The sequence below is a fragment of the Chenopodium album genome, chromosome 6 (genome assembly GCF_948465745.1).
Source record: "Chenopodium album chromosome 6, dcCheAlbu1.1, whole genome shotgun sequence".
Classification (NCBI taxonomy): Eukaryota; Viridiplantae; Streptophyta; class Magnoliopsida; order Caryophyllales; family Amaranthaceae; genus Chenopodium; species Chenopodium album.
In genome coordinates, this window is record NC_137839.1 from 58417933 (window position 1) to 58434619 (window position 16687).

Here is a 16687-nt window from a genome sequence, read left to right on the forward strand (position 1 = left end):
AAAATAAATAGAAGAAAAAAAAAGGTTGATATCAACAAGGTTGGTATCATGCATCCTTATCCTCTCTCTTCATTCTTGCTCATCCTCGTTCTCTTTCTTCCTTCTTACTAACATCTTAATTCTCTCTCTTCCTCCTTCTTAAAGAACCCCAAAAATGGAGCTTATCAAGATTAAATAAAAGTAGGAACAGGGACAACGTGTTCATGGATGCCTTTCTTGGCAAAATCTTCGTCGGCATTGGCGCTCTCGATGATGTATCGACTTGGTTGGTGTAGAAGAAGTGGACATCGCCGTCCATGTAAGGCCGAGGTAATCTAAGTACTCCATACCAATCTGCTTGGATGAGTTTCCGCGCATTGTTGTTGATGGTATCTAAATTACCCTAAAACCATGCAAATTAAAGTACTTAGGGCATGTTCTCATTGACTGAACTGAACTTATTAGAGCTGAACTGAACTGAAATGAATATTTTATAAGAGAAGGAAATTAGGAACTAAACTGAATTGAACTTAAGCTGAACTGAACTGAAAATAATCGTATGAGAACAGGTCCTAAGATAGGAGAAAGAATTTCTATTGGTAATTTGAGCAAATTCCAAGCGATGAATGAAGCTCTATATAATTTAGCTTGATTTGAGTTTTTTTAACTAGGGTTTTGGTGCTTTCTTAGTAGTCAATTGGTTTGGCGAGCAAGTGGGGGTGGGGTTGGGCTTGGGCTTGGGTGGTGGGTTGGGCTAGGGTAGTTGCAGGGGAAGGGGGTTGAATGGGGGGATTGATGGGAACTTGGAGAACAGGTCATGAACTTATGGTGGGCTAGCACAATAACTTTATACTATATACTAGTTTTGTGCCCGGTGCGATGCCCGGGTTTTATATGAAGTCGATTTAAATCTATCTAATGTGGCGCGACACTCAAATTTTATTATTTTGAAAATAAAACTCTAAATTAACAATTTTATCCTAAAATTCTATCCAAATTTGATTCAAAATAGAATTCCAAACTAACTTTTTTATCTTATGAAGTGTATTTAAATCTATCCAACGTGGTGCGACACTTGGCGAAAAGTTAGAATGCCAAGTGTCGCTGCCTCGTGACCTCGCTAAAGTTTAGCTTTATAGTTATATATGATTTTATAATTTTTCTTTTACTTTACATCGCTCAAATTAATTTATCATTTTTTTCTCTCTTGGTCACCACTACTCTCTCTCACATACATTCACTTTCATGGTCCCTACATTAATTTTACCATAATAAATTATTAATCCACTCACAGTACATTATACCAAATTTGTTCTCCTAATACTCCGCGCATTTGCAAGTTGTGCAAAAAAAAAAAAAAAAAAAAAAACGGAAGGAGTATATCAATCAATCAATCAATCAATCAATCAATAACTATATACTAAAAGACACACCAGCAATGACACGTGTCATTTCCTGGTGTGTCCTTAGTGTTTTTTTTTTTTCTTTTTGCTGAATAAAAAATTCTATTACAGATACAAATCTCATACAAAAATAATTCCCTAAACTTATATAATATAATTACTTAAAATAAAAAAAAAAATTGACATATTTTAACACAAATATTTATATAGCTAAAAAAAAATTCGTAACATAAATTTGATAATTTTTTACATCATTTTATACCTAACAAATCTTTCGTAATCCTTTATTTTGATAAAAAATTTGTCATTTATATAACTAATTATAATGAATTAATGATAGTTCAAGAACGATTATTGAAAATTTCCGTACAAGACACGAGAACTAACTTAGTTATTTCATATAATACACCAGGGCCCATAAAAAGAGACCAATTTACATGTTTTCGTCGATCGGTTAACAATTGAGAGCGGCCCGTAGATAAAATATCAAAGGACCATGAAAATCGAGACACGGTACAATCCAAGAGCATTTGTTTGTTCATTTGAAGATAAAATGAACAATAACTATTGAAATGATAAAAAAAATATTCTTATAAGTACCGTAGACTGTGTTTAAAACAATTTCTAATGAAGATCGGGTGGACTCGGGGAGTCGGGTCAATCGTTAGGTCGTCACTAGACCGGGCCAAGGAATAGCTGTCTGTAGTCGGCTAGTCAAGCAAGTCCTATATTAAGTCACAAAACGCACGCCACCAAAGTGAGAGAAAGAGAGAGCAGAAGCAGAAGCAGAAGCAGAAGAAGAAACAGGCGGGAACTTGTTTTTCGATTTCTTCCTTCACCTTCTTCTCTTCTTCCCCTTTCTCTCTCCTCCCATGGCCGCCTCCGCCGCCGAAGGGATCCTAACCACCGATCCTTCCCATCCGCCGGAGATCGTCGGCGTCGCTATTTCCGCCGATGAAGTTCCCGTGCTCCGCTCATCTTCGCCGTCTGGTGACGAGGATCTCCGCTCTCATCCTGTCGATTCTTCCGTCGAAGACCTCCGCGCTAAGATCATCAAGCAGGCTAGTCTTTGTTTTAGCTCTTTTTTTACTTCATTTTGTTTGATTGTGAATTTGAATTTGAAAATTTGGTATTTCGAAAATTGTTTAGGGTTCATGTTTTTAGGGTTTGTGGCTGTTTAATTCTGAAATGATTGTGTTTAGATGGGAAATACTTTGCATACTACATATTTGGTTTTAATTTATGCTTAGGTTTGAGATTATAGGTGATTGAATTAACAAGAGAAGATGGATTGAATCATCTTTGTGGATGTTCAGTTCTGAAATGATTGAGTTGAGAAGGGAAATACTTTGCGTACTACGTATTTTGATTTAAGTTATGCTTAGGGTTTGGGATTATAGGTGATTGAATTAACAAGAGAAGATTATTTGAATCATCAAGCAGGCAAGTCATTAATTTGAAATTGAAATTGAAATTGAAATGTTGGCTTATATATATATATATATATATATATATATATATATATATATATATATATATATATATATATAGGGATTTTTGATTTTCATACCTGAAATGATTGAATTAAGAAGGGATTAAGGGAATGGTGTATTTTAGTAGGAAATTGAATTGTCATTTTTCATACTACTTATTTGGATGTAGTTTATGCTTAGCGTTCAAAAGTAAAAAAAATTGAATTACAAAAAAGATTATTTATTTTGCAAAACACGTATAAAAAGCCAAAAAAAAACCAACTAATTCAAATTTCTATAATTTTTATGCTATATAAAAAAAAAAATGAAATTGAAATGTTGGCCTTTTTATTGTAAACATCAGGTGGTTTAGGGTTCATATTCTTAGGGATTTTAGATGTCCATTTCTGAAATGATTCACTTAAGAAGGAATATGAATTGTCACTTTGCAAACTTCTTATTTGGATCTAATTTATGCTTAGGGTTCGAAACTATAGACAACTGAATTAACGAGAGAATATTATCTATTTTTCCCAACAAAACCTTTTTTTTTTCCCTATGGTTTGCAAAAAAAGTACTTACTATTCTAAGTAGTTTGCTGTTATGCTTTTCTGACGCTTTGGTGGTTGTACAGGTTGAGTATTACTTCAGTGATGAAAATTTACCAAATGACAAGTTTTTGTTGAAACAAATTAAGAAAGACAAAGACGGGTTTGGTAAGTGTTGATAATGATTGCTCTCGACCATTTTTCTGTAGTCTGATATGGACAAGCTGATTCTGATGCTGCTTCATTATGTATTATGTCTGATGATGCCCTCTTTTTGCTTGATGTTATATTCCTCATTCTGATCTTCACCAAAAAAATATTCCTCATTCTGATTTGTGAATTTGCAAGGAACTGTTATAATATTAGAAAAAATTCATTCGATAGCACTCTGTAAGCTGTCTCAGCTGTAAATCTGCAAGGATAGAGATGTAAAAATGATGAAAGTATACAGGTACTTGTGACAGACCACCTCGCCTGGATGTTTCTCCTGGCGCGCCCAAATCACTTGTGGCTGCGCCGAGCTTTTGGGTGGGTGTCCAGTCTGAATGAGCTGTAATTAATTATTATCTGATTTCATCTCTGCTCTTGTATGCTGAGGTCCATTAAGTAATAACAAATTTATATAGTTGGTTTTAGTATTGAATTTGTGCTACATTAATTGGATTTTGTGGATTGATCTAGTTGTTGAACTAGACCATTTACCGAGTTCCCAAAAAGACAAACAAAACAAATAATGTAAATATGATTCTTTTGGGCTTATCAAACAAATCTGAACAGGACAGAATTATCTTCACTGAATGTCTGAACTACATAAACCAGGGTCTTTTTAAACCTGAAAATTATAACCCAAGCTTGATCAGCGTCCTTGAATGACCTCAAACTAAACCAAAATTAAAATATGGTTAAGTGGTTAACAAGACCTGACAATGGCCAAACTGTTTTTTTTTTTTTTTTTTTTTTTTTTTTTTTTTTTTTTTTTTTTTTTTTTTAAATGATTCATTCTAACTAAAAATGCAATAGACCAAACCAAATACAGATAACCTGAACACAAATAGAACTGAACCAAGCCTACTCTCATCCGGTAATTGACATGATAGCTAAAAGTTTTTTCTTTTTATAACTTTTAATTTTCCTTCTTAGTATGCATATGGCACATTCATTATATATTTTTGTTTATATTCCCTGTCCTCTCGAAGTAACAGCTTTGTTAAAAAACTTGCAATTTTGTAAGTTAAGATGATTAATTAAATATGCAACTTCAGGACATGAGTGCAATCATGGTTTCATAAATATAGAAAAGTCCATCAACTCATCAAACATTTAATTTATCATTGTCTATGAAATCTATTGTTTCCACCATAGAGTTAAAAGTTATAATGCGGTCATTCCATTACAGAACAATCATTACTCCCCTTCGTTTTTAATTATTTGCTCCATTTTTTCATGCTTGCAGTTTTAGAAGAAGTTGGAGTAAGTAATAAATTATGGAGATAGTTGGGTTGGTCGAAGAATAAAAAATTGTAAAAATCAAAAGTATTTGAGAGAATTGGAGAGAGAATATGAAATTAATAAAATAAGTATGATTTATGTTGGGTCTACTAGTTGAGAGAAATGAATTAAATATTGTAAAAGTTTTCTAAATATAGAAATGGAGCAAGTATTTAAATACGGCCGAAAATGAAAAGTAGAGCAAAGTATTTAAAAATGGAGGGAGTATTAAACAGATTCTAGATTTGTGGTTCCACATAACTTTGTTACATAATGGCTTGACAAAAATCGTGTATTTTTCCTCTTATGATTTATAGAAAAAACTCACGGCTGCGAAGCAAACTCCCTATCGCAGTAACGGTAGCGTTATTTTGGAAATAGGTTTTTTTTTTCCCCAAAATTCACATTAATGGGTTTAAGCATTTTTTTATTTTTGTAAATTTCAAAAGTATTCTCTGAAATTTATCTAAATAGAAGTGGGTAACATAATTGGTGAGAAAAAATTATTTAAAATATCATGTTTTCTAGATTACATAATTAAGTTTGGATCAATTAAAATAACAACGGATGTAACGAGTAATAAATGTTCTAATGTAGTGAGTCATTGTTACTTAATGAACAATGCAGGAGATGTAATTTTGTTGTGGTGTTAAGTTGGGGTTTTGTGGAACACCAAATCCAAAATTCGTTACAAAACAACTGCTGTTTTACATTGTTATCTGTTATGCCGCATAAGAACATCTATGTTTTGAACCATTACATCTGTACTTTTATTTAAAATGCCCATAAATGTTATAGTAATCAATTAAGTAGTTTATAAAACATGATATTTTAAGTAATTTTATGTTTAACAAATATGTTACTCACTTACCCATATAATGATAGATTTGATTATATTATGCCGAAAATATACTTTTAAACTTAAGTAACGCCAACGAGACTTAACCCCATAATTGATTTTTTTCAAAAAATTGACACTGCATCAGCCATGTTCCATACTTCATCCGTTACATTCCATTTCTGCGGCAATGCGACCGCAGAGGCAAAGGTGGGTAGGGCCTGAGTGGTTGATGAGATTTATTTTAAGATAAATGAATTGATCACCTCTTCAAAGCAGCCAATTGCAAGTCATAACCACAGCTTTGGTTTTGTGAAAAAGATGCCCCTGTTAACACATAAACCACAGAACTGAAATTGTGTACTTTCTGAAAAACTAAGGAGAGACATAAATTGAGGCTTCAGTTTTTTTCCTTTTCCAAATTATAGGAAATTGGCAACATAAGCTGATCAGCTTTCCATTAAGCCCCAGAAAACTTTCTAAAGATTGTAAGTAATTTATCTTTTGGGGCCTATAATTGGTAATAAGAAATTACTTCCCATCTGTTTTTTTATTAGATACATCACTTTTAATTTCACGGACTCCTGGGCAATTTTTGAAGGTGAAAGTGATAGAGAGAAAGAAGAAAGTGAACCCATGTGATGTGAGAGAGATAGCGACAATTTTTAACTAAAAAAGAAAGTAATGCATCTAAATTGAAACTTCCAAATATAGAAAGCTATGTGACTCGGACTTGGGTACCCGTGTTTGATATGGGTACGTTACCAAGTATCTAGACTTGGCTATTTTGTGAAAAAAAATCTAAGATTTTGAAGTAAAATGAAGTGTCCAAGTGTAATACCCATGTTCAAGTTTAACAAGAGTACTTGGGGTAAAATGAAGAGTCTGAGTAACATTAATAGAAAGTGATACATCTAAAAAAAACTGAGGAAGTATTATAGATTACCAAAGAAATATTGAATACTAGTTCCTTACTTTCATTACATCAAGTCATCCTCTACTAACACAAGATTCATATTTTTGCACTAGTATCCCCTTCTCCATAGTTTCTAGGAAAGGTCCAGGGGTAACTCAGAGCATCATAGCAGTTTCATTTGCCAAGTTACTTTGAACTTGATTTTTCTAAACAAAAAGCTTCACTTTTATCCTCATATATCCTATTTTATCTCTGCTATCAGATGCTTCAAAGAATCAAAGTCATAGTATTGCTGTGTTGGTGGCTTTGGTACAATGTTTTGTTCTGCCAATTTGATTCTACACAGTTGAGAATTGCATCTTATCTTCAACAAGGCAATCAACCACACTTGCAGTCTAAGTTGGACTAAAATTTTTTACCCGTGAATTGGCCCAAAAGTGGCTTATTAATTTTGATTTTCGTTCTTGCTGTATGCAGCATATTATGCTGCTGCTAATCTATCCAATATTGAAGCTTATGTGTGTGGGTTTTTACATTCTGTATCACTTTGGTTATTGATTTTAATGCTTAAACTGCAGTGACTCAGAGGATTTATGCTTCTTGCAGTATCTATTTCGTTAATTGGTTCTTTTAGAAAGATGAAAAGGCTTACAAAAGACATTTCATCAATCGTAGATGCACTGAAGGAGTCTTCACAGCTTGTAAGCTTTTGTCTTCTTTATCCTTTTGGATTCCCCCCCCCCCTCTCTCTCTCTCTCTCTCTCTCTCTGTGTGTGTGAGCGCGCGCGCTTTTCTGTATGCTCTCTGATTTTTTCACCGCCATGGTTTGCAAGAATTTTGTTTGGTTGCTTAAAATTTCATGTGTTAGTTTTCTAGCTAACTAGCTGCATGTCATTATTTGATCTAGGTTTTGAGTTCAGACGGGAAGAAAGTAAAGCGACGACATCCTCTTCCATCAAACGAGGATTCCGAGGTATTTGATCTAGAAGGAAATTGTCTCTTCTAAATTTATCAGGAGTTTAATGAATCTAAATTACTGGGCTTTAGCTTTGTACAGTTGTTGTTGCAAATTTACCTGAAGACCACTCAGTGCAGAATATCCAGAATATTTTTGGTCAGGCTGGCAGGTAGTTTCTCTTATAGTCCTCGGTTTTTACATGTAAATCATTTTTCTGGGTGGTGTATTGTTGCTCCTATATCTAATCTTAGCTGTCTCTGTAGTATAAAGACTATATCCATACACGATCCACATGCTACTGAGGATTCAGTGAAGAGAAACAAGGCCGAGAAACTGGTTAATGGCAAGGTAAAATTTGATGCTGGGCATATTCCTGCTGTGTATTTACTTGGGAAACTAGTGATTCTGGTTGTTTAATTAATGCACTAATGCTATATGAGAACTTTATTATGCTATATGAATTTTAATAGCTCACTTACTTTTATCTTTGCCTAGCTTCTTATGCATTTTTCTTCCTTGAGGCTACAACTGATGGAAATTGTGCAATAAGTCTATTGACTTTTAGTTGGAAAAATTAGCCCTATAACCCTTCCTTGATGTGAAATTGACCTTGTGGTCTTGTTTCCAGCCAATGGAAAGGTCATTATTTAATTTGAAAAGGTATATCACATCAATAATTTGGCTATAAGAACCAATTTGTATCTTATTATCCTAAGAAAAAATTCTATTGTTGTTTTATAAGTGCTCCTTGCAAAGTTAAGTATTAGTGTAATGAATGTGTAAACTATGTACTATGTATATTCTTTTATGTATCCAATTTACTATACTTCCTCCGTTTTTGCACCATAAGGACTTTTACACTACTCACTTAATCTTCTTTGACCATCTTTTGTGATTTATTTATTAGGAAAAACATAGTCATGTGAGATGTAGTTAGATTCGTCTTGAAATCTACTTTTCAAATATTTATTTTTTTTATAATTTTTACAAAAGTATAATTAAAGATATTAATAGCTAAAGTAATGCATTGGCAAGTGTGAACCCCTTATGGTGCAATAAAAAAAGAACGGAGGAAGTATAAAAAAATAATTATACTAGTATCTAAAGTTGGCTCACTTGGTTGTGCCAGTAGGCTGGTTTTATTCCACCTTTTTGTTTGCATCAGGGATCCTGTATTGGATATCTTTACATGCCTGCTGAAACCAAAATTTTCATTAGATTATTCTAGGCATTAAATAAATGATTTGCAATCAATTATATATAGTTAAAATAGCATAATGAATTAATGATACTGATGATTGACAAGCGATCTATGCATCAAATTCCATTTATAAGCATAAAAGTTCAACACAAAATTGAAGAACTTGCACTTTTTGAAGGATTTCAGCTTATTATAATGGTGGTCAGTTAGGCTTTGGTCTGGAAATCAATAACACATTTTCTTTAGATACGGTTATGTAGAATGATTTAAAATTGGTTTTACACTGAGATTTTATTGCATGTTGGGAAAGGTACTGTATTGGGTTATTTATCTCCAATTATAGGTGTAGCTATAAGACTTAGGGATAATTTTTTTACCTGTCGCACTTGTATGCATGTATCTTTATTTATAAGGAGGGATGCTAGGCCAATCAGGCTATGCTCTCTTCACCTTAAGTAAGGTGTTACAGTCCAACCGTCCAATTAAAAGGTCTGATTTGAAGTTGGAACTCTTCTGGTCTAGTCTTCTCTGATTTTGATTTTCTAAACTTTGACCATATATTTACGTTAACTAATAAGGGGAAAAAAATATATAGTGGGGGTCTTGTATGATATGTCTGAACTCTCAATGTGTATATTTACAAATATATCAATGTCCAGATCTTGGCCAAGGAGGAGATTTGATAGATGTTATTACTGGAAGAATAAACTGGGTTCTGAACTAGTCTTTACTGGTTAGCCCTAGCAGAGCAAGTCTTTATCACCACCTCACCATCACCACCCTACCACCTCCCATAACCAATCCGAATGCCCCTAATGTACTGATGTGTATTATTTCTCGCTTCAAGAAATGTATATACTGCAAATTGTACTTTGTGAATATTTACTTGGTATTCTAATATGTTCACAGATTTATGCACTTGTTGAGTATGAAACAGTGGAGGCTGCTGAGAAAGCTGTAAGTAGCGATATCTTCTTCCTTAAGTAATTTGTGCTTTCAAGTTTCAACACAGCGTGATATTGCTTGCTTATAATTTACTGTTTCCGAAGGTGGCTACTTTGAATGATGAAACGGATTGGCGAAATGGCTTACGGGTCCAACATCTTCAAAAGCGGAAGGTATGTCCCAATATTTTCTCTCTGCCAATAAGAACTCTTTTAACTTGCATTTTGTCTTTAGGGTAATGCTCTTGGACGAAAGGTCTGGAGAGAATCCGATTCTGAGAAGGGTGGCCTTGCTCGAGTAATTGTTTCAGCAAAAGATGATGGTAAAAGTCATTCAAATGTGCAGCATGATGACCTTGATGAAGAGGCAAGTTTTTAAAATATCTTATATTTGTTGTAAATATCTTCTAAATTAAAATATTATTTTTATGAGCATGAAAGTGTAAAAGTGATACCATGGTCCATGGAATGAAGTGGGCTGATTGATGTAATGTGTTATTTATTGAGTTAATCCTCATTTGGTTCAATCTGTTCTAACATGGCTAATTACAAATCTAGGAAGCAGCTGAGAGCTAATACATACTTGATAGCTGAACTCCTCACGCAGCCTCATTTTATACTGAAATCCCAGTGGCTACTTTATTTATATTGAAAAATTTGGTATCTTAAAAATAATTAAATAAATAAATAAGTAAAAGGTAGCTTGCAAGCCTTATAAATTTACTGAAGGTAGCTCGATGGTCATTGCTAATTTGCTATAGGGTATGCTATTTGCAATTTGTTTTTGTTTTTGTTGCTGTTGTGGAACCACATATTTGAGAATTGAGACCATGATGTTAATTGCTTGGATTTGATGTTAAATGAGAGAGTAATGTGTGTACTTTGACAAGAATACAAGTTTTTTTTTGCCTTTCGCACTTACGCACATTTCTTGTTTTCTGTTTCAAGATTCTTTTATTATAATGTTCTTCCAAAAAAATTTATAATTCTTTGTTCTTATTTGATCTTGCTTGTGTAATAGGATGGAGAGCACAGGTCCAAAGAAGGAAATGGACGGAAAGGTCAAAACCGATCTAAGGGGAGAAAATACCGTGGCAACAATGGCATGGGTGTGTAAACAAGCTTTCCCCCCTCCCCTCCCCAGACCCTCATTTTCATTTTTCCCTTGGAAATAATCATTTTGCTTTCTTGTGTTGATTGGATGGTTTGATAAAATTGCTAATTAAGAATCTCTCAATCTGTGTTAGGACATGGGATCGCTACTACTATTGAGTCCTCTAATAAGCCACCTCCTGGTCCGCGAATGCCTGATGGAACAAGAGGATTTACTATGGGACGTGGACGTCTTCCTACGTCTTGCCACATTTGATGGCATTGTCCAGCCGATGATGGCAGCGATCTGAAAATGACATGTCTGTATTATACCAGCTAAACACATACATTTCCTACCTTTTGGGGATGTAACATTGATGACCTAGCTTGCATTTCTTGTGGCATTGTCTGTGTTTGGGAAAGAGGAGTTAGGAATTTGTTTATCTTTGAACAGATATGTTGTAATCTAAGATTGGCCAGTCCATATGAAAGTCTTGCATGAAGCTTCAATCAACTTTAAATCTTGTTGTGGACCGTGTGGGAGAACCAACATCTAGGATCAATTTAGTCTGAATTAGGAAAAGCGAGGATTATATGAGGTAATGTCTTCTAACATAGGACAAGAACAGAAGATCATCCTTCAATTATATCAAATACTACCAAATGATCTAGTTTCGGGGGGAATTGTAAAACTAAGTTTCCATCGAGAAATAAATGGAGTTTCCATGTATTTTCACCGGAGAATCTAAGAGAAACATTAGGGTCAAGATTCTGACCAAAAAATGGAACATTTCATGCCCTCGGAGAGTGTTTTGTCGTAGGTTTTCTTGGTCTCTACCTAATTGAGACCACTTTGGTCTCTACCAAGTGGGGACCAAAAGTACTATAACCGACACTTTTGTCATTAGTGGTTGCTACTGATTTTAATGTGGATGGTATACCAACAACAACCAAATTAAGCTTAGATAGTACTCTTCTTTGATACCAACGAACTCTTAGATGATATTTCTTTTGATACTATCGAACACCTCTTTGATACCAACGAACCTATTTATATACTAATATCAATTTGTTGTTTACTTGTTTCTTGATTAATGACTTTTATCGGTACTAGTTAGCACAACTCTACTACTTATACATCAAAATAAATTATTTTAGTAGTTTAACAGCCCACCATGCTCCGCAATAATAATTCTTTAACTAGAGAGTTTTGACCAATACCTGAACTTAGTCGACAATGGAACCTCCGGCGTTCTGAGCTTTCGGCTTTACCAAGGTAGCTAACCCCAACCCTGTCTTCCTTAGAACAGGCTCGGCACAGATCTAATTCGTTTCCTATCTTAGATCGTAATCTCTAATTAAACGATCATTACTGTATATATGATGGAGATTTTTAAACAGAAAGATAACTCATTTGATATATAAGGTTCAAGGGGATAACGTTCCCTTCTTGAACGAAACTTTTATTTAATTTGAAAAGATTACAACACTCATATATTACAACACACACACACACAAACTGAAAGCTTAAACAAACATAAGCTGAATTAGAGTTTTATCTACTTTTAGAGAGATGGAGAACCAATCTTTCTCTTAAGGTGAGTATTTTTCTCTAGAGGACTCTAAACTTTTTAGAGTAATTCTTTAGCTAACTCTTCCAACTCTGCCTTCACTTCTTGGCCTAAGTCCCTTTATATAGGGAAGCAAAGTTACATAGGATCCTTATCCTGACTCAGCAAGCAATTCTACACCATTGCTTTTTACAAAGATACTTTAAGACAGAAACAATTAATAAAATGTGGTTATAGTGAAGATTCCTTGCATTATTACTAGTGTGGGCTCAAACATTCATAATTTTATCCATCATCATTTCTTGTACGCTCCCCTCACTATCTTTGCTGTCTACACACATAGGATTCTCTTCTTCTATGCCAAATTTTACAACACATTTGGCTGCATATTCTTCATCTCAACTCATGAATGCCTCAACCAGATACTCATGGCCTTCAAATGACAGAAACTCCCCACTTTCAATATCTTCTAAATATTTGTAGATTGACTTAGTGTTGTTTATGCCATCTACTAAATATTCTTTCATCTCGTTAGGCGCCACAATTGTTGTGTTACCAACATGAAACACGACAGGAGGATTTCCTTTCCTTTTTATAAAATCGTTAAGATATTGTGAAATGTAGAAAAATCCCAATGCTCTTGCCTCAGTTGGATTTCTAACAGTCTTCTGACGAATTAGTATGAGATCTTTGCAACACCTCACTTCCCCAAACATTATCAAGTAATGCGGTGGACTAACTTTTTCCTTCTTTAACTTCGATATTAGCACATTGTACCTTTACTCCTAGCTGGAATTCGTCTTTTTTGTCATTACAATATTTTCGAAACTTGTTGAATGAGTACTGCTGGAACTTTGTAAGTCTTGGAAAGAATGAGTCATTAGGAGTAGGGAATTCATAGAAATCATGTACCATTCCATAATCCCAAGTCTTGTAATGTATACTAATGAATGGAGCATTTTGATTAAAAGGAGATGGGTAGATTCGCAATGATGCAACTTTAGAGTTTTTGGGAAACTCTATTCTTTCTCCCCATAGATCTCAAAGATCAAAGAATTTACTGGACCTTGTAACTACCAACTCTTACCATGTTCTAAAATCATTATCTCTTATTTTGTTTAATATTATATTTCGTACATCAGGAATGAGCTGAAATAACATAATTGTTACTTCGAACATCAATAACCTTTGGACTACTGTAGACACCCATTTGTGTCTCCCCAAAACCAAACCCAGTGATGAGTGCCTTTCACGTTGAATCATAATCGAATGAAACGAAAGTGTGGAAAGGTCTAGTGTTGCGGAAAGTTTTATTTCTTTTCTTTTCTTTTCTCTTCTCCCTGTTTTTGAAAACTTTATTTTAAGAAAACAGCCAATCCAGTTTGGTTGGTCCATGATATGGGTCCAATAGTGGTGTAGTTGGATGGGGTTTGCAAAGACCTTTCCAACGATATATTATAAGCCCAATTCCGATGAATATTGAGGAATTTATGGCCAATTTACTAAACTGGGCCTGGTTTGGGTTTTAAGTACGGCCCAATGATCTAGGGGAGGGCCTAATATGATTTATCATTCCTAATGTAATTAGGAATGATTTTGGTCTTCTAGAACATTCTAGAAGGTCTTATCATTCTTAATTCGATTAGGACTCTTCAGAGTTTTAATTAGATCAAATAGCATTTTCGACTGAAATTATATTATTTTATCTTCCAGTACGGGAAATTTATCAGAATTTCGAAAACGCGTTGAAATCCAAATTGGCGTCCAACCCCAGGCCTTGGCGCCAGACGCCAGCCATTGGCGCCTGGCGCTAGCCACTGGTCCTGGCGCCAATGAGCCAGGGCTGGCGCTAAGTTAGTTTTTCGATCTTCAGACTCTGTTTTGATAAATTATCTTTTTTGGATGATTTTCTCTATAAATATCGTATCAAAAACTCCGGTTTTCATTCATAATCATTCATCAACAATCACTTTATGAATTACCAATAATCAACTCTTTTCATTCACAAAATTATTCATTAACTTTTTTCATTATCAAATCGTTCATTCTTTTCATCATCTTCATCTCTTTCATCAATAATTCTTAACATTCATTCATTCTTTCTTTAATACTTTGCTTTTTCACACAAAATTCCGCATTCACGAGATCTAGAAACACTTAGCCATATTCGAAGTTGCCTTCGCCCTAGACGTGAAAGGTTTTAATTTCTGAGGGTTTGGTCCCAAATCTCTCTTTCAATTATTTAATTTAATTGTTTGATTCTTATTTTTCCTTGAAGTTACTAACGCGTGTATTTTGTAATTAGAAAGAGGTACGAGGCATCCAAGTAAGTACTTTGATGGTTTAATTGATTTTATGATGTAGATATCATGCTTAGATTGTTATTTTGATTCCTAGTATCATGTCTAGGGTATCTTTAATATTAAGTATGATTAAAAGTATGATGTTTCCTATGCTCTTCCTAATATTAATTATCATTGATTGATTATGATTATTATTAATGATGTTGATTATTTGTTATGTTTCTTGATATGCATATTATTATATATTGTTATTGCTTGATCACCTTTTATTGCAGGTTAAAGGGAATTGGTATTTGCAACCACGCTTAATAAGATAATTTAATAATCTTGTTAGGTTAATTGTGATTATAATTCAAGTGATCGCCAATAATAGTTTATTTGTGCATTAAATTCAACCAACATAGATTAAACAGGTTTAGGGTTAATCCTATTGATTGTATGTTAGTCAGAAAGCGCACATGAATACGAGCAGAATAAAGTAGAGGCCTATTATTAGGGCATGTTCAATCTCTTTTAGGTTGGATTTGTACCATCATCCCCGAACCCTTATTTGGTTCATGACCTTATGGAGTTGACGATCTCTTGGATCGTTAAGGGGTGTAACCTTCACCTCGTGAACGGTTTACAAGTTCCTTAAAAACTTGTTGGCGACTCTTTTGCTCTATCTTCTTCTCTTTTGGACACCACCGTACTTTAGTGTATGATCACAGTGGGGTTCAAGCTAGTGGGATTTTAAAGGCTTGAAATTATTCCCTACAGTTTTTGGCGACTCCACTGGGGAGGATTTCTATTTTAATTCCTGAATTTGTTTCGGCAATGATTTAGAATGAGTGGATGAGACTCGAAAAGTTCTAAGTATTTCATGTGCGTAATTTTGATTAACATTATTGTCATATGCATAAAAAGGTTCTCATTGGAAAGACCATCCGTAATGAGTCAAAAACATAAGGATTTTACACGTAGGAAATTTGAGAAATGTCTTTCACAACTAGGACTGAAATAACACCACGCGAAACTGGATGATTTTATTGAGCACAGAAAGCTGCTGAGGCATGTGGGAAGTAGCGTCAGGGGCCAGAGCTTGGCGCCAAACTTTTAGCCATAGCGCCAGACGCCAGTATTGGCGTCTGGCGCTACAGTTAAAAGTTGGCGCCAGTCTCTGTTTGCTGGCGCCAATTTCCCCCAATACCGAGCCAGAAATATGCGTTCTAATTTCGACCGGTTTTTCGTATTGTTTGCTCGATCCTGCTTCCTGATTGAATTTTTTTCTCACTTTTTTGAAACCCATATGTGTTCTACATATGGACATAACCCTATGGGAATTCATGCTCTATCTACCCGATTGAACGCTCCTGGCAACAAAGGGTACATCTGAGAGGTTGAATTCACCAAACCATGGAAGTGAGTTTTTTCTAAAAACTCGCGGTGTCCCATCCACACGCGCTAACCCTTCACGGTTAGGCTTCTGCGCGGTGCATCTGGACAATTAACCATGGACCCTATTTGACTAAACCATATCCCGAACTTTAGAGAACTAGAGCCATGGTTAGGTTGCGAACTCATTGCATCATATTGTGCCTACTTGACTTATTGTGCATTATTTGTTGTGCATATATATTCTATGCTCCTCTTAACCGTTTGTTGATTTGTGTTGAGATTAAAATTAATGACTTAAAGAACTTTGCCTAATTAATTAATTAATTTGAGTCAATAAAGTTTTTTCTTTTTTAATCGGAATTGACCTAGTACGACTTTAGGCATACCCCAGTTGACTAATAATACCGAAAACAGTCCCAGACCGAGGCTCCAATATTGGCGCTAAAGTCTGAGCTGTAGCGCCACTGTATAGTGTGTAGCGCCAGACATTTACTAAATAGTCTGGCGCCAATCACCATATTGTGACGCCAGTCCTGTCGCTTGGCCGACAGTTCGGATTATTTGTCGAGTCATCACCTACTGTCTAATTAATCAATT

At 34.7% G+C, this 16687-nt stretch overlaps 1 protein-coding gene and 1 long non-coding RNA gene across 4 annotated transcripts; one reads left to right on the forward strand and one right to left on the reverse strand.

Annotated features, from left to right (window-relative positions):
* The first annotated feature begins 2068 nt into the window (after window positions 1-2068).
* On the forward strand, window positions 2069-11353 carry LOC145636113 (la-related protein 6A-like). Its single transcript, XM_081687570.1, has 11 exons — window positions 2069-2443; window positions 3489-3570; window positions 7251-7345; window positions 7552-7617; window positions 7692-7771; window positions 7866-7950; window positions 9713-9760; window positions 9853-9921; window positions 9983-10114; window positions 10769-10856; window positions 10995-11353. The coding sequence occupies exons 1-11, from the start codon at window positions 2255-2257 to the stop codon at window positions 11114-11116; spliced, it is 1056 nt and encodes a 351-aa protein (XP_081543696.1). The 5' UTR covers window positions 2069-2254; the 3' UTR covers window positions 11117-11353.
* Window positions 6036-12480, reverse strand: LOC145636114 (uncharacterized). Of its 3 annotated transcripts, XR_014114028.1 has the most exons (3): window positions 12061-12480; window positions 8719-8798; window positions 6036-6055 (listed from the first exon to the last, which is right to left on the reverse strand). It is a non-coding gene; the product is annotated as an uncharacterized LOC145636114 (long non-coding RNA). The 3 variants fall into 3 exon arrangements; XR_014114029.1 differs by lacking the exon at window positions 6036-6055 and having other exon boundaries at window positions 8547-8795; XR_014114027.1 differs by lacking the exon at window positions 6036-6055 and having other exon boundaries at window positions 8547-8798.
* Between the last annotated feature and the right edge of the window lie 4207 nt (window positions 12481-16687).

Bases quoted from the DNA above. Each gene is read 5' to 3' on its own strand.
- LOC145636113 (XM_081687570.1), top strand. From the start codon at position 2,255: ATGGCCGCCTCCGCCGCCGAAGGGATCCTAACCACCGATCCTTCCCAT. The intron at 2,444-3,488 runs GCTAGTCTTTGT...GTGGTTGTACAG, and splicing joins GCGCTAAGATCATCAAGCAG to GTTGAGTATTACTTCAGTGA. The intron at 7,618-7,691 runs GTATTTGATCTA...ACTGGGCTTTAG, and splicing joins CATCAAACGAGGATTCCGAG to CTTTGTACAGTTGTTGTTGC.